This window comes from Primulina eburnea, chromosome 5 (assembly GCF_022965805.1).
Source record: "Primulina eburnea isolate SZY01 chromosome 5, ASM2296580v1, whole genome shotgun sequence".
NCBI lineage: Eukaryota > Viridiplantae > Streptophyta > Magnoliopsida > Lamiales > Gesneriaceae > Primulina > Primulina eburnea.
The window spans coordinates 5234942-5258663 of record NC_133105.1 but is presented as its reverse complement, the minus strand read 5'-3'; the positions used below and the strand labels follow the sequence as shown (position 1 = coordinate 5258663).

Here is a 23722-nt window from a genome sequence, read left to right as displayed (position 1 = left end):
ATGATGACAGGAAATACGTACATCTTCCATTTAATTCTGTAATTAGTGGAATGTACAAAATTTTAGGCCTTTCAAAATACATGCACAGTCCATGAGTAACCCTTGTCGGGAATTGGGATGCTCAAAAACTAAGAGCGGTAAGCCTTTTTTTAGTTCAAAACTGCATTCATGAAATTGCCTTGTTTTTCACAAGTAACAACTCAATTATATTTGAGTATTTTAATGTTACCGTTGACTCTAAAGAAACGGTGACTCGAAGCTGCAATATAAACCCCATAACATAAACTATTCTATTATTTCCTCATTTCCTTGTGTAATTCTTGGGGTAGAACCGAAACATTATTCCTACAAATGAAAAGCCTTCACAAAACTCGACAGGCTTTTACATCGCCACCACAATTCAACATTACAAAGGAAAAAGAAAGAGAAAATTCGTGTATGCATCAATAAAATGGTCATTTTTTAAATTCTTACAGGGCCATTTGCTAAACGGAAATCTCTAACAGGCGGTACGGGGAATCAAAGAGATGAACTCAGATGAGTGAGACTTACTGCACCAGAAAGCACGGTTTTGTTTCGTTCTCTAACATTCACCTGATAAAGAACTCTGCAAATTTCACAAACATTTCCAGCTTTTATGGTACACAATCAAGGAAATAAATAATAGGAGATCAGGTTGTTGAAAAGAAAAGATTCGATAAAATGTTACCTCAAGCCATCAAGCCACATTTCTGTTATCAAAGTTTCGCCAGGATAGACGTGCAGAAGAAATTTTCCTGATATGTTCTTAATCATATTTTGATCACCTCGACAAATACATTTGATGATGGCTCTGACTGCGAACCCAAGAGAGCAAAGTCCATGCAATATTGGACGAGAGAATCTATAGGACACATTACATATAAAGGCATTAGAAAAAAGTGGAAGGGTCTTTCACAGTATCGAAGGAGTAAAAATCAAACATGAATTAATGCTTGCAAGTTGCATGATTCTGTTTTATGCATTAATTTTGACTAAAATATTTCTCCGGCATCTAGCATTATCTATTTGGTTGTAAGAACCATCAAAGGTGTCCCTTACCATGATAAAGTTAAATATACATTAGCTAATGAACAGTCTCCTATATTTAAAATCCTACCAAAAAATTACCAGTCTCGAAAAAGTAGGAGATTTTTATGAACCCAGCTATATCTGGCACACACTTTTAGTTGTCCAAAGTCACGACCTTATACATGGCTTATTGAAATAATAGAAGGCATAAAAAATTTTGCTTAAGTCCTACTGTTCTTTTCTGGAGTCACAAGGCAGACCTGAAATTGCCTTTTCTCTTCCCAAATTCGAATAAATACCCGACGCAAATGTTCAAGAATACTAGAAAAGATTTCGAGGCTAAATCAAGATTTATCAGTTAGAAGACACACTACCCTGCAAGTTCTGCGACCATAGGATCTGAGTGCAATGGATTATAGTCACCAGATAGTCTGTAAAGCAAAGCCTGCATTGTGGAAGTACAGAATTAAAGAAAAAAGAAACTGTATGCTCTCAGAAGAAGTTAAATTCAATGAAGGACAGTCGAATTATGTACAGCTTAAACTATGTAACCTCATAAGTAATCAAGAAGATTAAGAATTAATAGCATTCCATGAAAAGTTAACTTTAGATGCAATTTTCGAGAAGGAAACTAAACAAGTAACAGTTCGAAATTCATTGGTTATCATAACATATAGTTGATATAAATTAGTCCCCTAGTACTATTACTTTTACATTTATGGAAGCCGGAAAGACAAGCGAAAAATATGGATTTTTTTGTTTCATGTTATGCGAATTTAAAGCACGAGGAGAATGTGATTTTTGGATTGAAAAGGAGGAAATCATACTTAATTTCATGAAAAAGCAAAATAAAATACCTGTGATGGTTGTGTACATTCTTCAAATACAGCAAATGGTTTAGTTTTGGGAATTTGATAAGCCAAGTTCTGGCTGGACGGGTACTTGATGAAGGAGTAAGGTTGGGATGACTTAGAGAAGCCTCCAGCACCTCTTAGATAGATTGCCATCCTGTTGAGTGATATATGGACTTATATACTGAATGAAAGAAAAGAGAGAGCAAGAAAAAAGGAGACACGTCAATGACAGATCTATGAGTTCGCGTAGATGAGATTCATACCGATTCATGCATAGCAACTCGCTGGACTCCTTTTCATAACTCAAAATTTCCATCTCCAGGATTGCTGCCTTACCTACAAGAAAGAAAAAAAAAACCTTGCTTCATGAAAATCGCATCCATCCGCAAAAACTGAATTCCAACCAGCAAAATGCTATAACCTAACATTTAAGTATAGCTTAAGTTTCAGTAGTACACAAATCCTAATTTTATGACTTATATTAACAAATAGACGCCTATTTTACGACAGGATAGGAATGAAAAGGAAATTATTTATTTTTGTATTATCTGCATTTACTTTGAAAAAATTATTCTTGATCATACTACAGTCATAGACAATCAATACAAGTGACTTGCAATATCAGAAGCAGACCTTTATCATGCAACCCAGTAACAGACATCTTATTTAGTAGCTGCATCAACAAAATTCATCTCAAATTAATTAGCTTAGCAAATGAAAAAAACAAATTAACGGAGTTATGGAGAACCAAGATAACAATAGAAATTGAAAAACTTACACAGCCATGAGATGGGAGGGGTTTGTAAATTTCTATGTATTGTTGTCCATGCAAAAGAAGACGTTGATCAAATCTGAAGAACAAGCCAACCAAGACAGAAAAATTCACAACAAAGAATATTTCATACAAGTGCTTGTTTACATTTTCAATACTCAGACATGCTCAGAAAGCAATAGTACTCACTGTAAACCTGGTATTTGAGCTATCTGTGACTGAAGTCCGAAAGAAAATAGAGTCGAAAATGTTGGTAAAACCTATCGGGAGTACAAAAAGAATAAATCATCAATTTCTCATCTTAGCATTCATGACACAGTTTTATGTGGAGCTTCAGATGTTTTCCTTTCCAATATTTACAACTTATCTAATTTCTTCTTAACGACAGGTAAAGCCATTAGCATCAATGACACAGTTTTAGCCGACCAATTTACTGCATAAATATCATTGCTCTTTCAGGATTCAAATTTCAGATTCAGGCGGGTGTCGAGATCAACTTGTAACATACTTCAAATACGAGTGCAAGTTGAAACATAATTCCTCTCTTTTCTTAGTTCGAAAGAGATCAATTTATCATCAATATAAATTTACAATACCAAACTTTTGAATACCACCACTAAAAGTAAACAAACATAAAAAGACTGAACACTGAAAGTAAGTTGAAGAAAATCAGCAAATCGAAATATTTGGTTCAAGTTCATCCGTCCCAAATTAATACTTTACCTCAATGGCTTGCTGTCCATCTTGATGATAAACATATTTGAGTTCTTTATCATCCACAGCGTCTTTCGAACATGCCCCAACACCAAGTGCATATAGCGCAGCATCCCTTCAATTCAAAACTAACAATCAATTCACCTTACCGACGAATTAGGACAACGACAAAATCAACCCTATTGATCTTTTACACTTACCTTTCAGTATAAGTGAATGTAGTCTGAGGATCGCAATTCAGCGCAGCAACAAAAAGATTAATTAAATCAGAGCCACAGCAAAATTGGAACAAAATTTACGGGGATAAGTTAGGAACAATTACCTGGGGAAACTCGTGAGAAATGATGCGATAAGGATCGAACCCTGAATTTTCAGCCATGATGGAATTTCAGAGGTGGAATATGCAATGAAAGTCGAAACTTTATGCTAGAAATAGAAGACGAGGAAGGGGCAGAAAAAGTAATTACGGGTAAGTTATGGGCTAGATTGAAGATCAGTTCCATGGATAATGTTTGCTTCTTCCAGTCGCTTGTCCGTCTCATATTTTTGCTTCGTCAATGTAAGCGGCCGCCGACTTTTTTTAAAAATAAAATAAAATAAATGAGTAATGCTATGTATATAATCAAAATCAAATTTTATAATATTCGATGATATAAAAATCAATACAAAAATTTTATTTATCAAGATTTTATAATAAATTCAATACAAAATTTCATAATTTAATAGCAAAATCTCATAATTTAATTATTGTAAATATCATTATACAATATTTTTGTTGTACTTTTTTTATTTGTTATTTGCGACAACACAACTACTACCTTTTAGACGCGTATTAGATGAACTCTAGGAACGACAAATCATGTAAGTTGAGTTCGAAAAAAAATAGGAGAAATTGAATTCGTTAATATTTGATTTTATGATAATTTATTCCATCAATTCGAATACTATCGACTTTTTTTAAAAAAAAAAACTTAACTCCAAATATTACCACCTTATTTTTATTTTGTAATGACCTATAATTAATTTCTTATTTAGTTTAAAATATCGAAATTCTTATAAAAGTAACTTTTAAAAACAAGTGAAAATAATTTAGTTATGAAATGACCTCTCCAAACTCCAAAAACTCCTAGAATTTTGTTGACGTCTCTAAACTTACACGGACGAGGTTTTGTTATCGGTGTATTCAGTTATACTGCTTCCAAATTCTAAGGAAAGGATTGTTAATATTGGCTAGGGAGTGTTATTTAGTCTTTTGACGATAAACTATCATTATCGTACTCAATCATCCTTATCAAATGCGGCCTTAAATGATAATATTGCTCTTCTGAATAGTGTTGGTACAAAAATGTTGTTCTTGTTCCCAACTTAGTATTTTGTAATCATCATTTAAAATTTCACAAATATACATTTGTTCACCTTTATTTTTTTAAGAAAAACAAATCTTTGGAATTTAGTGCCTTTATTTAAAGAGTATCATTGAGAGTGGAGACGTGGGAATCTCATACAATTTTACCGACTGTTAAAGACACGAACGTACAACACTGCGAATTTCATAAAAATCTTGAATGCGAACTCACAATCTTTCATTATATAACATCATCCCTTGGCAAGCCAATGAACAAGAAGAATGTGACCTTGAAGTTGTGTGACCTTGAGTTGAGGTTATTAACATAAATTGTACAAATGTCATTTCCATAGCTTCAATTTTCAAGAAAATGCCTCTACTTCTTCTGTCTTCTATAATATCCATGTTGCAAATTAAACATCGGGCTGGAAATTTTTCGTTCTTTAAAATGGTATATGGACTAGGAATATATAGTAAGGGGGCGTGTGTGCCGGCCGCTAGCCCTGCCACAAAGAAGTGCATTCTTTGGGATCGGGTACTCGTCTCTCAACGACGTGGACGTGGTGTAGACTCTAAGATAAAACTGTTGCCCCAAGTACTGCCGAGCCCAGAACTCCGATCTCAGATTCCACATTCCGACATTGTCCAGTGCCACGTAAATGGCCGTCCACGAGTTAGGATATACCTGCAACAGCCCAAATTAACCAAGTTTAGGATATGTTTTTGTACCCGAATGGACCCCTTTAAAACAAAAAAACTGAAGAAAGAAATCTCAAATATAGTAATTCTAGAACTGCATAGAAATCCAGATGTTGGCTCTCTCGACTTCCTGAGTCCGCCTCCGAATTTTCTTCTTACCTGAATTGTGCAACGAGAGACTGCATCATGGAGATTGTACTGGTTCCTACTAGCTGAGCTCCATTTCCCTCCATCCATTCTGGTTGATTTTTAGATCAAATCAGTGTGACCATATATATATACTAAGACAGTCTCATAAAAAGAATGCGCGCATGTGTTCACTCAATATTAAGGCGCTCACCCTACTACAAAGAAGGAGTAGCCATTGAGGTGATAGCTCTGCAAGATATCTTCGTAGTTTTCAAAAACGATTTCAACGAATGATCGATAGTCTGTGTTCAACACAGACGTATCGAGATATATTCCTGCACCATTGGGTGCATCAGATATGCTCCCCACTCGATAAACTCCACTTATTTGGTAGTAGTCGGCCAGTTTTAGAGGAGTGTCAGCCGGCAGGAAGGACACACTGTTGAGTGCATATCTTTGCTTGCCATTCACCTGGCCTGCAGAGCTTGCAAGCCTGATGGTTCTCGCCAAAGGTATCATGCCGTAATGATACGAGCCTTGTGGATTCGGTCTTGGTCCACTCGCTGTAAGATTAGTCCTGCAGAAACAATTATAAGATTTGAGTTTCATCCTTAAAAAAAGACATGTAATGTCCCAAATGCCACGACTTCTTTCCATGACAACATAAATTCACAAGTGCAAGGTTGCCTGTCAATAGACAATCTTGGCTAGCTTGTGATAAATGTTTGATAGGATCATATGATAATTAATGCTCGTGTTGTAGACTATATTTACAGGCATCCCCAAAAAATGAAACGAGATACACAACAACGTCCAGGGATAAAAGAAAAGTTTAGCATACCTGATGGTACGCGCCTGGTTAAGGGACCAATCGATCTCCGTGGTTGGTCCACCAGGTAATGGTCCAGAAGCAGGACTATTCGAGCTTGCGTATTGGAGAAATCCGGTTGTAACGAGGATAGGAGTGGTGAAACGTGACGAGGCGACTACGTAGTATGCCTGAGGTGGCTGATCAGCCGTGACGAGAACCGACATGCATTGTCCCACATGAATATCAAGGGAGGAGTAGCTAATTTGCATTGTGTGTGTTCCTTCTACCTCGACCACCTTCATCTCGTGTCCTTGAATCCGGAAATTGAGCGAGTTTTGCAACCCAACGTTGCATAACCTAAGACGGTATGTCTTCCCTGGGATGGTTAGAGGTTTATAATCGTTGTTAGATCAAGAAATACAAATAAATTTCACATTGTATTGTTAGTCATAAGTTCATGTACCCTCTTGAACAGTAAAATATGTGACATTTGGGCCACGGCCATTGATAAGAATTCCATCTGGAAAAGGTAGTTTTTTGCCCTTATCAAGAACTGCCTTCAATGCCTGTGCAAACGAATTGCAAAAGATGAAAATGCATACCATGATGGCATTTTTTGATACAAAAATAATCGATCATTAAACTTTCATATCGCAAGTAATCCCTTCAATTAACTGAAAAGTCCATCACCCCAATTTATAGGCCAATACACAATTAGTACAATCCCCCACAGCACCACTGACCAATCATTAATCAAAACAATTAATACTGCTGAGCACATGCACTACAAGTAGGACTTTTGACATAAAAAAAGGAATGGATCTACTTCGAATGTAAACAAACAAAAAATAATTAAAAATTATGATGAATCATGGCCAAAATGTAGCTGATTTTTCAAAAACTTGATTGATAGACTAGTTTATTATAGTTACCGTGTGATTGGCCTTGTACCAATCTCCGATGAGTAGAGTGTAATCATCTGCCGGAGGGTCGAAAGGAACGGGGATCAAAGGCCGGCTTACAATCCGAATGGCTCCGAATCCGCCGGCTGCCTTGTGAAATGCTAGAGATGGGAAGTAAAAGAAACTCCCGATTTGATCTTTCATTTGAAGAATGTATGTGAAGTTCTTTCCCGGAGGAATTGGGCAAGTTGTTCCATACACTCCATCTTGGAATGAATTCCTCCTATTTTGGATCCCATTCCTGAATTTTTTACAAAAAAAAATTCTTTTAGACAACGTGCAAAGTGATTTGTTAGGCGATAATGCAAATTTATGCTATAAGATTCAAAAGGATTTCGTCTGTACACTCCAGTTCTCAGACTAATTTTTACGGACGACTTGATTCATCGATTTGTTTGATCATCGCACAAAATTCGACAACGTTAATGTCCTATATTTTCCCTTCTCCAGGAATACACATTATACATTTCAATATACGGTAAAATATGATCGACAAACTCAGGTTAATAAATATTTTACCAAAACATCTAAGGATAAATCCAAAAAATTTGACTCATATTTCTCGCAATGCAAAAGCGATGTTTACGTAACAGAAGAGAAGGCTGTGGAGTTAAGTTGACAAACTTTTTGATGTAAAGTTCACTTCCCACCGCCACAAGTTTTTAATTTGGTTATCCTTCTCCCTTTATAATCTCCTATACGTTACAGGCACAATAAAATATTTTAATTTATTATATATATATATATAGCCCGTTGGCATATTATTAGAAGATTTACACAATTTTTTTATATATGTAAGATTTCAAAGTTTATTATTTTAACTTTGTTTATGCGTGTATCAAAGAAATTTACACTACAACTTGAATCATATCTTCGCTTATTGAATATATGGGAGGTTGATGTCTCATTCAATGACGATATAGTTGGTTTTGAAACAAGAAGTTCTCTAAAAACTCTACAGTATCAACTGGTTCAATTTTCAAAATTATTAAAGAAAAAAAGGAAAAAGAAATTATTAGAGAACAAGAAAGAAGGTTCATACCAGTGGATGAGAAAAGGCTCGTCTAAACCGTTGAACACATTGACAATTATATTATCATTGGTGACGCAGAAAATCTCAGGACCTGGGAATTTGTCATTGATCAATATAGCCTACACAAATCGAAATCCCGCGAAGAACACATAAACATCATGATGCAAACACTTGCAATAATCCAATGCGTATAAAGCAACATAAAGTGCGAACCTGTTGGGGGACGCCGAGGGGATAAATGGTGCCGTAAGTGACATTCCATGTGAAGAATCTGTAAGGGTTTTCTGCAGCAACAGTGGCGAAAACAAGAGACAAGAGAGCTAATCTCAGCTGCATTATTTTTCTTGGTTTCTGCAGAGATTTGTGATGCAGATAGTTGAAGAAGCAAATGGAAAGAAGAGTGTATTGTACGTAGGTGGTTTGTTACATGTTGGATTGGTGTTTAATATACAAATGAGGAAAGTTGAAGCTGGGATATGACATGTTGAACTAAAGTGCGGTCCACATACATGTGTAGCGACTTCGAATAAAAGTCAAGCGCGTGATGGAGATAAATTAAGAGTGTCCTAGCCAAGCTTTTACAAACTTGGGGGTAAATCGGATTTAATGAAAAAACGAGTAAACGATCATGCATTGCATCACATGAAAAAATACGTGTGCCTCGATCAAGTGTTGGGACGTCATCCCAATGCCAGTATAGAATTCTTGCATGAAAATGGACGTGGGAATTGACAAGTTTGGAGCGAGCAGATGCCGATAGAATTTGGATGTGATATCGTTGGGTCATTTGTTGTGGATGAGTGGGTTGTAGGTGTGCTGATATGAATTTTGTTAGGTTTTATTTGGACGGATGGATTTCAAAAATATATAGATTTTGATTGTATTTTATTGTTAACGATGGAATGAAAATGTAATTTTAAATCCATACTTTACTTATTCTGCATTAGTTACAGAGAGTAAAATGAATTTAAAATGTATATGTTATTTATTGAACTTGAAATTCATCATAATTAACATGAAACATGATATAAACATGCGTCGTGTGGATTTAAAGTTTAAGATCTTGTTTATCTAAAAATACAAAAATATATTTGAATACGTTTGAAATCAATCGATTTAAAATCCATGGATCTTAAGTTATTTGTGTAGAACTTGTACAATTTAAGACAGTGCTCTAAAAACAAAATGAAACAGTAGTTAATTAAGAGATTAAGAGAGAAGTTCAGAGTAAAATGATAATTTAATCAAAACATGGAAAAAAAAAGTTCAAAATTATGTTTGACCTTACTGTGCATTTAATTAATATGCAAAAAAGTGCCAGCTTTTAGTTTCAGAATTCAGTATCAATATTATAAACTTTTAATAATTTTTAATGAAATATTAAACTTTTAGATTGTTTTCAAACAATCTGAAAGTCTTCACCTGGAAAAATCTTGGAGTATTCATTCCGCCACCCCCATCATAAAATTCTACATTATTCTTGAATTGATTATGTTTCTATATAATTATTTTATAATCTATTTTGTCTGAGATAATTAAAATTATACGAAAAACTAAGTATATATTTTACACTTAAGCTTTAATTAAACATAAGTAAGATTGTAATATTTCGTCTTTGTCACTGTACCAATAAATCTTTGGTGAGACTAATTTTTGGTATGAAATTCGAATTTGCACCTCCGTTTATTAACAATTTTCTTAACATTGAATTTCCTATTTATGTATTATTTTACAAAAGAATGTGTCCAAGGGGACAAAATGATATGTCTAATCTGGTGGAAGAATGACAAAGTTTTAGGGTATTTTTGGGGAAATAGATTTGAAGAAATCTATGCATTTTAATTATAATTTTATTGTTTATAATAAAATAATAGATCAAATAAATCTACACATTACTTATGTACACGTTAGTTATATAAAGTATATTTGTATTCCAAATGACATCATAGAGATAGCAACGAAGCAAGCAATTCCATTTTTTTTTTTTTTTTGAATATTTTGGATGTCACTTCGAGCGTTCGAAGAGCGAAGGCTAAATTTAGGATTTTGACTTTTGATAAGCTACTCTCTAACTATCATCCACATGAGTAATTCTCTCCACAGCTTAGATGATGTGAACTCTTTATATTTTAATGAAAATTGATATCATGTGTAGACGATCTAATGGTTAAAATTTCACCACATCGTTAGAGACTAACATACTAGTCTACGCTCTGCCAACATTCTGATCATGAGCAACAAACACTCCTGATGTATCGTAGAAATATCTCAAAAAATCGATGGATTCTGATTAGTGTATTTGAAGCCATTTTTCCCTCAAGTTAGTCGATCTCCTGATCTATTTTTATTCAATTCCCCAAAACTTATGTGCATCCTCTCTTCTTTTACAGAGTGATTAGTGGAAAGTAGTGGGAGGCTATTAGGTCAGAGGTAAAATGTTAATATAGAGGGAGGGAATAGAATTAGTTCAATGGATCGACCAGTTTGGGGAGAAAATTGGTTCCACGACAGTCATAACTTGTACACTCAAATCTTTGGTCAAATCAAATCTCTGCATCGAAATCAAATCATCCTATTCAAAACCACTACCATACATATCCGGTTGGACAAAACCTATGCTACACCTGATGATTTCACTTGGTGTAGCATCCAACTTTCATTGGGTGTTTGAGCTCCATGCCCAGTGAAAGGTTCAAATCCACCGGGGGGAAAGACTTTCCCATCCGGTCGCTAGTGTGTATTAAAAAGGAACATATCAAGGAAAGCGCCGCAATCCACTTGAATTTGTGCAAACGTGAATTTTTGGCAAAAATGTTCCCAATACCACTCCCAATCAATATCATAATTTTGTAAATTTGGGAGTGCATGTGCCGTGATTACAGATCCTTGAATGATGCAATAACTGCACTCCAACTATACCACTTTATCATTGTTATTTTTTAATAAAGTTTATATAAACACTTGATAATTTGGAAAGCAACCAAACAAGGCGCCAATCCAACTAACGCTCAAGCATTGCAATAAAACATAATAATGATAAACATCAAGAAACAAGAAGGTTTTGCTAATCTCGTCCAAGGGGAAGCAAATTCCACATTCGAAAACCTTTTTCCTAGTTGTTCTTGGATGGGAGCATTGTCGCCCAATCAAACTTCTTGACTACAAAGGAGAAACATGGCTCACAGCCAAATGAAACAAATAGCATCAAAACGAGATCGATCCATGACTTAGCCCATAATAGCCTAGGACACTGAATGCACAAGCAATACACAATAAAGAAAGCAATGACATGGAATGAATAGCTTCAACAAAGAACCGGCGTATATTAAACATATAAAATTCAATACTTTCATGACATTAAAAGCTGGAGATATTTCTTAAATGCACCTTAAGTTTATGAACAGTATATGCAAGAAAAGATACAAGATCGTCAGCATTTACTTTAATCAGCAGATTAATAAGTATTTGTTACTCAAGCTTCCCAAAACTATGCGCAAAATGCAAAATTGCCATAGTTCAAATGAACTTATTACCACAATTTCTAAGCCATCTCCGTTGAAGAAATCCCACAATCAAATTATCAAAAATCCAATCTCATTTTCTCTCAAAAGAAAAAAAATCCAATCCCATTGCTATACCAAAGTTGTTAATTGAGCACCAATTTGACGAATAAACCGTGAAATTACAAACACGATTAAACCTGAAACCACAGCTGCAGCAATGACCTGCCCAAGCTCAATAACATGTAATTCAGGGCTCAATTTCTCATCCAAGAAAGTCACGCGTTTGAGTGAATAAGACAGTAGTACTAAAAAATTCATTATGAAAACTACATCAGTTACTTTCATCCCCGAACAGGAGGCGAAGCCTCGCGGCGAAAGCGCCGGTGGGCTCGAGCGCGGCTTCAGAGAGGAGGCTTTGCTTGATATGATTCATACGGGATTTGAGGCCCTTTTGTTCTTCTTCTAGAGAGGCGATATGCTCCGTGATTTCGTGAATGCGATACTTTTGGGTTACAGACTTGGCGCTTAGCAGAAGTATTCCTGTCATCACGAAGAATTGAATGAAGCTTTGCTTTCTCTCCATGGCGGACTTGAAAAACCCTAGGGTCTTCCTGCGCTCGCTTGGGTTTGGTCCACCGCCGCTGTCGGCCGCCGACGATGCCATGACTGAACTGGTACGAATCGACTCGTCTGTCGACTTGGGTAGGAAATTGGGGTGAACGGCGAAAATTGTGGGCCTCAATACTAACACCAATTTGTAGAAGTACATTCAATCAGCCCAAATTAATTTGGACTGGTTTGATATCGAGCTTTGTAGCTTTTCTTTTATTTATTCATTTCCCCGAGGATCAGTGTCTTTTCAATATCTGCATATAACAAACGACGTATTTAGATTTTTTAGATGGTCTCACGAATTTTTAATCTATGTGATGGATCAACCCTATCGATATTCATAATAAAAAGTAATATTCTTAGCATAAAAAGTAATTTTTTTCATTGATGACCCAAATAAGAGATATATCTCACAAAATACAACATGTGAGACCGTCTCATACAAGCTATTGCTTTGGATGATTAATATTATTATTGCAAAATTAATAATCTAATATAGGTAGTAAAACTTGAAGTACATAATTGAAGATACATTTGTGTTTGGTAAAAAGTTGTTAGTATAATTTTGTAATTAAATTTATAATGAAATGGTATATGTTTGGTGGGGGATTATTAAATTTTTGTCATCACATTCTGTAATATCTTTTTATTTTTTAATTTGTCATTTTATGCAGAGGGTGGAGTACATGAGCTGGAATGATTAATTTTATAATATTCTCTTAATCACAATTAAAAACAATCTAATGAATCATGTCTGTCTTTCCCCCCGACTTAAGAAATACTGTCTGTTGGTTTTGTCTCCCGCATGAAGGTGGATTCAAGAATGATGGCATATTAGTACCATCATGTGACCGTACAGGTTCTAAAAACCTCAAAAAATTTGTTGTAATTAGTTTTTGTATTCTTTCCTATTCTTATGGTCTTCTCTGTTATTAGAAGTCAGTTGTGATTCTCCAAGTTTTGTGGTCTGTTACGTTTCTTATCCTTGTATACGTATGGTTTCACAATGAATGAATAATACATATTATTATTCACAAAATAAGTGTTCTTCTACGTTACATTGCCGTGAACAAATCCAACGCAAAATTGTGTCGTGATCTGGTTAGTTTATATTATATCAAGAACGTTATATTAAATTGTGTTGTGATTTGGGTATTACTTTCGGGCATAGAATCCGTGATCTTCGACTAGGGGTTACATTAATCATTGTATACACAAATTGTCAGTGACATTCGCGAGAAACAATGAAATAGTACCGATTGATATGATCATATCTTCTCGCATAAAATCACATGCTACAAGAATTTGTAGTTCTTCAACACCAAAGTTTGATCTTATACTACTTCACCGATCGGTAAGAATGTTGAGAAGTGTGACTCTACTTGTAAGCAATTTCCTAAACAATCTTTCTAATCCTGCCTCAATCCCTTCAAGGCAAGAATCGAGATTTTTTAATCTATGCATTATTTGTACATGATCAAGAACACTATCCCCACCATTTCCAATTCTTCCTTGCAGGGAATTTAGTGCGATATCCACACTGCCCACCTCACTAATCATGTTAAAATCTCTGCTAGAGCCCGCTGTTTTTGTGGTCATCAACTTTGCAACCAAATTCCAACCCCCATGCTTAGCCATTGGCCAAGACAAGAACATTAGGAGACACTTGAAAATGTCAATAGCGATCCCATTCACTTCTTCGAAAGCACTGACAAAGCTTCCTTCTCCATTCTTGTTCTCCAAATTCTTTAGTGTTTTTAGTGTCCTAGCAATATCTTTCTTCATTTTCTCTCTGCAACAAAAATATCTGGCTACATCTTGTTGGATGCTGGAGTTCTCCATGCCCTTTCGGCGCAGAGCTGACTGAAGGGATCGAACGTTTTCTTTGATCATTTGAACGAGCTCTTTTATAGTGTTGCAAGAATCCAGCAACTCGACCGAGCCCATGATTGATTCATCCTGTTGCCGTAGACGGATAAGTGCATGTCGAGCAGCATGGAAACGTGTTAGTTCCTCAACAGAATTATACAAGTCTGCTAAGCCCAATATACCAGATTGAATGGCTTCTGAGGTAAAGTGAACATTTTTTGAAAAACAAGATTTGAGCTTTCTTGACTCGGATTCAAACTTCGTGGCATGAACCGGTTGTAGCCTCGATGGCAAGCTAATGGACCTAAAGGGAACTTGCGCCGAAACCTCCATTTTTGGACTTAATTCTTTCTTCTGGTTTGTTCCTGATCATCAGCTTGAAATTGCTTGTTTGTTTTGTGATTGTATATATATAGTGAGACAATCGCTCTACGTGGGATTTGCATTGCATGTGATTGCAATATGGGTACACTTAACCTTTTAAATGTAAATGTCTCATTTTCCAACATCAAATCTGCAATCATTGATGTGTTGGTGTGTAATGCATTGAATATTGATCATGGATTATATTATAATTCCTTGTTGTCTCCTTGCCCCCCGATCTTTAGTGGGATTCATTCAACCATGGTCTGACTGCATTTATTAATATTAATTATTTAAATATATCTATCTTCAGTACAATGTATACATGCTTCTTCACATAGGTTGTTCGATCGCAATACAGAATATAATGTCTATTGTAGTTCGCGGGAAGGTTGGAACTATAATATAATTAGCAATTAAAATAAGATAAATAAATAAAAAAACAGTAAACATAGCTATGGTCACTCATTTTTATAAGATTGAAATATATTTTGATCGATGTATTCACGTGAAGAGCTTTTTGTGGGCTTAAAATATATGTATTTTTCCCATTTGTACAATAATAAAATTTTCATTCATATTGAATTTGCACCTATTCGTAATCTATTAAGATTGATAAACGCAAGAATGGTTGGTTTCCTTTGGCATTTACTACACAAAGATTCAAATGTATGATTACCAATAAGGTTGGCATGGCAGATTTTGCTTGCAAAAGTCTTCGGTCACTATTCATGTATTGATAATAGTATATATTCAAGTAGCATTTGGGAGTTATTTAGAAAAATAACAACTCCCTCCAATTAATTCAACCTACCAATTTGAACGGGTCGGGTCGGGTCGGGTCTCATGGGCAATCCGTTAATCCACTTTATTTTTCTTACAAATTAGAATACAGAATTGTGCGGTGGATGTTGCAATTAGCGCAGCACAACATCTGCATGAGCTATATATTTATTATTCTCGCCAAACAACCGTAGAAAACAGGGGATTTTTAGGGGGGGTGGGGGGTGGGAATATGTGAATGTTGTGTTTACCATTACGATCCCGGAGAGCACATGTAGAATACATATTCGTTACACCCTCCAGCCGCAGGGGGAGAAAATCCACATTAACGCGGATCGTGTTTGGATTCTTTTTGTTTGTCTATGAGCAAACAAAGATGTTCAAAAGAGATTTTTTTAAGAGAAAATACAAGGATTGTCGAGAGGAAAGAAAAGAATATCCATCTTTTATGTTGGCCTAAATTAGATTTTGGCCTTCTAATTGGTTAAAAAAATGCCTTAATCATTGCATTGATTTGTCTTCTTTTGCACTTTTAGAGTTCTTTCACCCCCCAAGTATTGGCTCGATGCGAATTTGTGTGGCTTATCCACTCCAAGATAGGTATTTGATCTCTACCGAATAAGAGGCATGGGTTTTAAGACAGGCCGAAGATAGCACAATCATGGTGCTTAAAGAAAAACAACCAACTCAGAAACCTAATCATGAGATTTCTTCTTTTTAGTACAACCAAAATATATCGAAGAAGTTAAGCAATGAAGTTTTCTAACTTGGTGAGTCTAATGATCAGATAAACACCCAAATGGTATGTCGATTAACTTTATTTGGATCTGCCATTATTCATGACAAACAGATGCACTACATTTGCTTGAGTTGTCCATTTGGTTTCTGCTAAATGAAGATGATTTTAAGGCTAAACCAACCCCTCTATGACACTGTGAGTCCACTTGACGCCCCCGTGAAATAGTTAACTGGTGATTCTTTGGATGTCTTAAACGATCCGTAGTGTCTCAAACGATACACTCCTGGACTGACATCTTGTGGCACTTGCCACTCAATCGTTGAGAGGCCATAGGGATAAGGACCGAAAAAGGGGCCGTCCCACTTGAAGTATAGGCTGAAATCGTCGTCATCATAAGCAGGCACCCATCGTCCCCCTTGAAGCATTTCAACCACGGCGAATGTCCCTTCTGTCAGCAAATCATACCTCGGATTTGCGCTCCAGAACGTCGCGTTTATCTTGTCTCCCTTTTCGAAAGAGTCCCCATTCACGTCCAGTTTTATATCTCCGAACTTTATCCCCGTTGGAGGAGCATCCCCGGATGGATCTTGCAGAAGACTAATTTGAACAGATGAGAGATCAGGAGGGATTAAACCGGTTCCATTGTTTTTATCTCCTTTCGCCATTGCATGTGCAAGGTTCTTAAATTCTTGGATATACGCTGCTAACGTGTAAGGGCCGTAGAGTGTCGATGCACCCTGCATAATCATTTGACAATAACACATCACATTTCGGTAGAAGGGTGCTTTTCAAATGGAATGCCTTTACATGAAGCATGTGGTCTTTTTGGATATTTCTTACCTCATACCTTTGCTGCTCATATTCTTCAGAAGTGGTTATATACTGAGAGTACGTGTTTGTTAGGCCTGCTACGACTACGTAGGTATCATTGCTAAATTCTCCATTTCCAGAACTTATCAGTGTTTCTTTCACTGCCTCCCTTAGTCTTCTTCCAGCCATTGTCGTAAATTCTGTGGATTTCCCCATTACAAGAAAGTTGATTCTTAGCTCCGGATTTCATTTGGTTTTACTGTTAAAAATTGAATAGTTTACAGACCTCCTGGTACGGATAGAATGATCAGTTGCCCCAACCTCAGCATTTGAATTGGCAGAATTGCTGGCTGCAAGATTATGAAAGTAAAATGAAATAAACGGCAGGAATTGAAGGCCATCTTTCTTTTTTGTATACACGTTTTCTTGGAAACAATGTTCTTCTTAAGGTAATCAAACTATGGTACCGCCCAAGCATAAGGCCGAAACATTTCTCCGGTGTCGAGCAGAACAGTCTTCGGTTTTTGACAGTCAATTTGATATTGGCTTGGTTCTTTGATGGTATCTCTCACCATCTTCCAGAACTCATTAATCTAGTGAATTCAAAAAATTCAGACAGAAACATGACGATAACATAGTCGATTATGAAAATGTACTTGCCTCTCTATCCCCTTGCTGAAAACCAAAAACACCGGGTCCATCAGTAGTCCCTGCGGCAAAGCCAGGTCCGAGTGCAGCAGGGCAAGTTTTCACCACCTGGTTTCCATCTAACACAACTTCAATATTAGTGAAATTCAGGAACACCAATCTGTAATCGATCTTTCCATTGATTTCCTCTTTAGCAGCCGAAAATAAGTCCACAGCCTTTCGAAATTGCCTCTCCCCTATGATTTTAGTGCTCAAAATCTCATCAGGATATCTATAACAAAAATTTGTTCATAAATAAATCAAATATCTTAATTTGGATGTTCATATTAACTAAATTTAAACCAAGATAATTACCCTGGTCCGCGGCCTACACAAAGCTGATCGTTGCCGTGGCATGATGAGTGGTTGAAATCACAGGGCTTTCCACTGTCTAAGCAGAATGCTCCCAGCACATTCGGACTTACATCTCCAACATTTGATTGGCAAAACGCTCCTACAAACCGTGATCCATTCTGTTTCCTCACTTTCGAGCTTTGGCTAGTCGTTTTCTGGCACGATTGCCCCCCTGTCGCATTTATTCTTGAAGCTTCCTTCATCAATGCACCTTTTCCAGTTTCATCATTTAGAAACCAACCCTAGAATAACTCTATCATACGGATTCGACATTTCAAATTTTTTAACAATAAACTTACTTGAAACTCTTCCATTCCTCGAGGAAGAAACAGAGGAATTTTTACTCGTGGAAGTGAACCAATCTTCGAAAAACCGGGCAGCAGCTCCTTTGTTGTCGCCACTTACAAGCTTGTTGGCTCTGCTCATGGAAGTTCCATGTGTTGCAAACCAACTGAAAGCACCAATGCTTTTCCCACTGTTTTTATCAACAAATTTCAAAAGGGTCATTATTGTATCCACGTTTCTTGGATACTTAGCCCTTTCCTCAGGCGGGTTTAACAGATACGCGCTTGGACTCCTGTTTATTCCAGCACTTTCTACATCTCCTACAAGCCATAACTCACCCATTAATATAAAATCTTTTGTACATATGAAATATGGTAATTAAATGGTCGTTGCCTTTATTTAACCTGTGTCGATAAAAATGGAACCAGGCCTTAGATTTTCATGAGCTTGGACAATGCTAAGCTCGATTGCAGTAACAATGGCGTCGAAAGATTGTGGAACGAATCCGAGAGAAGTGACAGAGTATGTTATATACTGTAGATATCCCCCTGGACCAGCATGTGTGTGAGTTCCACTTATTGCAACGTTATTTTCGTTGTAAAGATTTCCATACCTTCAAATTACAACATTCACATTACATACCCAACAAAATATTATATATAAGCTAAAACTGAGTATGTGAACATCAATGGATATTATTGATGCAGCTGAAAATATTTTGTTGGGTTTTCGATTGTAAGGCAGCTGAAAATATCTTTACAAAATGCATCATTAATATCGATTATTGTACCTTGATTTTAGTCTCTCCATCACCTTAATAGTGACAAGTTGAGAAGCCATTCCTGCATCAAGATTAACAAAAGCAATCCTATTTCCCTGTGTATCTTCTTCGGCAACGATAAACGCTCGAGCCCTTAGTCGAAAATGTATGCCTCCGGTCACCTGTTCCAAGTTAGCATATCCCATCATGTTTACTCCGGCTGCCGGACCGGTCATGTCATAACTCCCCAATCCTATGAAGTACTCTGCATGGGCTGCAACTAGCAATAAGGAGTAAACTAGGAACAAGCGTATGGAGATGAATGAATATCGAGGTCTGGAATGGCCATACATTTTGCCACTATTTCAACTATACATCCATCTTACCATGTAAAATCATGGAGAATTATATATATATATACGCAAAAGGTTTAGTGTTTCTTGTCATGATTTTGAGGTGGAATTAGTGATATTCTTAGTTGGCACAAGAAAATATGCCTAGGATGCTCCGATAAGGAAGATTACTTTTGTCTCTTCTTGTGGTCAGAGTTGCAGCTTCTCCGGCTGAGTTTTTCTTTCTTCTATCAATTATATATTTTTGTAGTTGAATAGAAATAATGAATTAATTTTTCAGGAAAAAAAAAAGAAATAATGAATTAATGAAATAATAGCAGTGAGAGAAGGAAAATATGGTGATTTTTTGTAGAATTTTTTTTAATGCATTAAATCAAAATATGTATCACAACATTGGAATTTGGGATTGAAATTGGTTTTATATATACCCAATTAATTTTTTTTAGTTGTCTCACATCGGTTGAATAAAATATCTGAGAGTTGTATATATGGTCTTGGACAATCCTGCCCCCTTGAGCTATCTTTTGGGGTTGAGTTATGTTAAGTTCCAATTTTAACATAGTATCAGAGCTCAGGTTCCACTGTTATGTGTTGGACTACCCATAGTTGGGTCACTTGTTCTGCCTATAATTGGGTTATTCTTGGGCGTGAGGGAGGTGTGTTAGTTGTCCCACATCGTTTGGATAAAATAACTGAGAGTTGTATATATGATCTTAGATAATCCTCCACTTGAACTAACTTTTGGGGTTGAGTTAGGTCCAAATCTTAATCTTAACATTTTTAACTAACATTTTATTGAAAAGAGTTGAAACTAAATTCTTGTAATTTCGATTTTCAGGTAAATGAAAAATTAATGATGAGTGTAAGCAGCTCGAATAAACTCGGGAACCAGAAAAGTCTGAGTCTCTCATCTGAAAATACGTATTAATTCATATGGCTCAAATATATAAATTTATTTATTTTTTAAAAAAAAATTCAAACTTCTAATTTTATGTTTTCCAAAATTTAGTTAATAAAAGTAGCAAGTAATTATTAAATGTAAAACCTAAATTATATATTCAGGTAAATATAGAAATTAGATTATATATTTTGGAGAATCGAAAATTTAAATATTCTCCTCTTATTTTTTTTATAGTGTAAGCAAAAAGAATTTTTTAAATTCATTCCATGCAGACCAAACTGGTGAATAAAATTGGATTATGATCGGATGTATCATATTTATCCATATTAAAGTGTAACCTTGAAATATTTTGGACCTTCGTGGATTACTGTGAATGGCCTACTAGATTAGGACGGAGAATACATCAAGTTCAATATGTCACATTCAATAATAAATTGATGCAACTATTTCAAACTTTAAAATTTGACAAAAGCTCTTGTAACAAAGTTTTATAGTTCGATTTTATAAGATTGATATTTATATCGAACTGACCTATGAAAAAAATATTATTTTTTTTTACGTCAAAGCATTACTTTTTGTTGTAGATATGGATCGGATCGACCCGTATCACGGATTTTTGAGGTGCAAGAACTGTATTTGCTGGGAAAACATTAAAAACCGTGGCGTTTGGACTGCTATATGATATAAAAGAATTGAGCTACAATGGTATCACCGCCTATAATTTTGATAAAACAACTAACGCTTGGTCTTCCAATTGGTATCAGAGACAAAGTAACGAGTTCGATTCTCATTGATTACAATGAATGTAATTATTGAGGAGAGATAGTTGAGAAGCAATAATTGTTCTTATGAGAGAGCGTTTGAACCATTACGCTTAGACGGCTATAAGATTTAAAATTTTTGATTTGTATGATTGTCATCAGTTATAACTTTTAGTAAAATGACAAGTATTCGGTCCTACACAAATATAAATGCATAAAACCTTCTCACAAATTACCCACTTTTGAAATTTTACCCCCATTCCCCATTATGTATATTCATTTCATTGCATGCAATAGTATTGACCTTCTCCTCTTATTTTATTTCTAGTGTATATAAAGAATTTTTTTCCTAAACGACTTTATTTCCCATTATAATTGTAGTGCTATTGCCTATTTTTCCTAGGTTATTTTTTCTTTGGTTAAAGGTCAAGGAAACCTTTAATTATGTAACGTATGAGAATTCCCTTCTTGCAACAGGGGCTTTGCCCAATCAATTAAGATCTGTGTGCTATAGCATTATGTCTTGTTTACTTTTTTTAATTTTTTTTAAAAAAAGTAAACAAGAGCGGTTGAGGTTTCATTATCCATCATTTTCAAAAACATGCGTCACATCCTCTTCGATAACAAAGTAGTAGCTTTATCGTTTTCACAAAAAATTAGTACTATAAACAATGTCACCATCAGCATTTCTCGAACTTATCTTGAATAATGTCATGACATTTGTAGATTTTAAGGAACTAACAACTTGTTTATCTTTTATACTTATTTCATTAGAATATTTTAGACGCACGGCACTCTTTCATATTCCATATTTGGTCATCTTTTATGAGTAGTCGACAAATGTAAAAGAAGAAAGCATATTCAATTTTAAAACCAAAATATATATATTTCATACATAAAAGCACTTTAATTTAAAAAATTCAATACATAGAAACTTCAAACCAAGATAAATACATCCCCCGGAGTGAATACAAATAAAGCAAAGAAATCAGAAGGCCAAACAACACACAATCATGAACACTTCAAATTACAAAATAATAAATATTGTATGATAAATATGTATTATTATAATATAAAGAAGAAAGCCACAAATAAAATAAAGGGGATTGGATCCTTAGTGGCATGCTTCCTCTCTTTTTTCCTTTTCCTTTTCTTCCTCACCCTTGGGGTGGTAGCCTGGAAGCTTCTCCTTGATCTTATCCAAGAAACCTTTCTTTTCCTTGCCCTCAGCCTCCGGCGCGGTGGAGTACTCGCCCACCTCCTCCTTCGGCGGATGCGGTGCCGGCACTTCCTCGGTCTTCTTTCCACCGGGTAGCTTCTCCTTGATTTTATCTAAGAATCCTTTCTTCTCCTCCGGCTCGGGGGTATGAATTTCATCGTACTTCTCGACTGGTACAGATGTTTCTTCACACTTGGTTTCTGCTGCTTCTTCTTTCTTGTCACCGGTTATTTTTTCCTTGACCTTATCTTTTAAGCCCTTCTTTTTCTTCTTCTTTTCACCTCCTTCCTCTACTTCTTCATCGCTAGACTGCATTTTAACCAAGAAAATGCCAAAATATTATCAAGAGGAGATTTAATCAATACATATCGTTTATGTTTTTGGTGTTGGGTCTGATCTTGCCTAGCTAATTGGTTCGATACTTGAAGCAACTAATGAAACCAAAATATTAAAGTATCTTTCATCCTGACATGCAAAACTGTTGGCCTCGAAAAACACAATTAAATCAACAATTTTTTATTCAAAAATCACGTATACGAATCTCATAATTAAACACTTACAGAACTGCTGGAGCTGCCGCTTCGGTGTAGCTTTTCCAGCAAGCTTTCGTGCTTCTTTTCCTCCTCCTTTGGCTCTTCAGAAACCTCAAGTTTAGGATCTTCATAAACATCAAATTTGGGCTCTTCCTTCCTCTCGTCACAAATCTGAACTTTGTCGTCAAATTCTGATGCAATCTTATCATCATCACACTTCTTCTCTGCCTCCTCATCCTTTTTCTTCCCGATAAAATCAAACAGCCCACGATCGGAGGCCTCCACCGGCTGATCAATTTCCTCAATCTTAACGGGGGTGGGAGCGTATGGCTCCTCGCTCTTCAGCTCATGATGTTGGTAATCAGCCATTCTTGAATCTCCTTAACTTAACAAAAAAAACCCAGAAAACAAAATCTAATACAGATGTATGATAATCGAGATCAGTATTGAGTATCTGTAAAAGTAGAAGCTTTGATTTCGAATGTATAAAGAGAAGCAGCTGGCGGGGTTTATATAGGAGAATTATGACGCGGAATTGACACGATTAAGATTTAATTTCGATAAATAATTTTTTTGTATTAATGTGTGGGCCCCAACTAAATCAACTGCTCCATCTTGACACGTAATTTTATTTTAAATTTTTGTTATTTAATAATACCAATATATATAATTAAGTATATGTAGCACGTACGAAAAGAAATTAAGCTTATCGAAAGATGCTAGATAATATAAATAAATAATTTAATAATAAAGTGATGACTCATCGTAGACTTGTCAATTTGACAATTACGTTATATGAGGTGTATTATTGGTTTAAAATA

The 23722-nt window shown here is 35.7% G+C and overlaps 4 protein-coding genes, 1 long non-coding RNA gene and 1 pseudogene across 5 annotated transcripts; all 6 read right to left on the bottom strand.

Moving 5' to 3' along the window:
• Positions 1-267: 267 nt before the first annotated feature.
• Positions 268-3906, bottom strand: LOC140832628 (enoyl-CoA hydratase 2, peroxisomal-like). Its single transcript, XM_073196742.1, has 11 exons — positions 3713-3906; positions 3591-3613; positions 3400-3505; positions 2866-2936; positions 2683-2755; positions 2538-2577; positions 2168-2240; positions 1908-2058; positions 1425-1495; positions 710-883; positions 268-607 (listed from the first exon to the last, which is right to left on the bottom strand). Exons 1-11 carry the CDS (start codon positions 3767-3769, stop codon positions 520-522), a joined length of 927 nt encoding a protein of 308 aa, XP_073052843.1. The 5' UTR covers positions 3770-3906; the 3' UTR covers positions 268-519.
• A 1016-nt stretch (positions 3907-4922) lies between these two features.
• On the bottom strand, positions 4923-8824 carry LOC140832625 (L-ascorbate oxidase homolog). Its single transcript, XM_073196739.1, has 8 exons — positions 8583-8824; positions 8379-8488; positions 7307-7577; positions 6838-6940; positions 6405-6750; positions 5775-6140; positions 5594-5672; positions 4923-5420 (listed from the first exon to the last, which is right to left on the bottom strand). Exons 1-8 carry the CDS (start codon positions 8703-8705, stop codon positions 5196-5198), a joined length of 1623 nt encoding a protein of 540 aa, XP_073052840.1. The 5' UTR covers positions 8706-8824; the 3' UTR covers positions 4923-5195.
• A 3122-nt stretch (positions 8825-11946) lies between these two features.
• LOC140831663 (uncharacterized) lies at positions 11947-12708 on the bottom strand. Its single transcript, XR_012117907.1, has 2 exons — positions 12203-12708; positions 11947-12094 (listed from the first exon to the last, which is right to left on the bottom strand). It is a non-coding gene; the product is annotated as an uncharacterized lncRNA (long non-coding RNA).
• Positions 12709-13674: 966 nt separating this feature from the next.
• LOC140832626 (uncharacterized) lies at positions 13675-14935 on the bottom strand. The gene has a single exon (XM_073196740.1). The coding sequence runs from the start codon at positions 14684-14686 to the stop codon at positions 13829-13831; it is 858 nt and encodes a 285-aa protein (XP_073052841.1). The 5' UTR covers positions 14687-14935; the 3' UTR covers positions 13675-13828.
• Positions 14936-16301: 1366 nt separating this feature from the next.
• Positions 16302-19684, bottom strand: LOC140832627 (neutral ceramidase 2-like; annotated as a pseudogene).
• A 2325-nt stretch (positions 19685-22009) lies between these two features.
• On the bottom strand, positions 22010-23401 carry LOC140832624 (uncharacterized). The gene is made up of 2 exons (XM_073196738.1): positions 22929-23401; positions 22010-22677 (listed from the first exon to the last, which is right to left on the bottom strand). Exons 1-2 carry the CDS (start codon positions 23268-23270, stop codon positions 22264-22266), a joined length of 756 nt encoding a protein of 251 aa, XP_073052839.1. The 5' UTR covers positions 23271-23401; the 3' UTR covers positions 22010-22263.
• Positions 23402-23722: the final 321 nt, after the last annotated feature.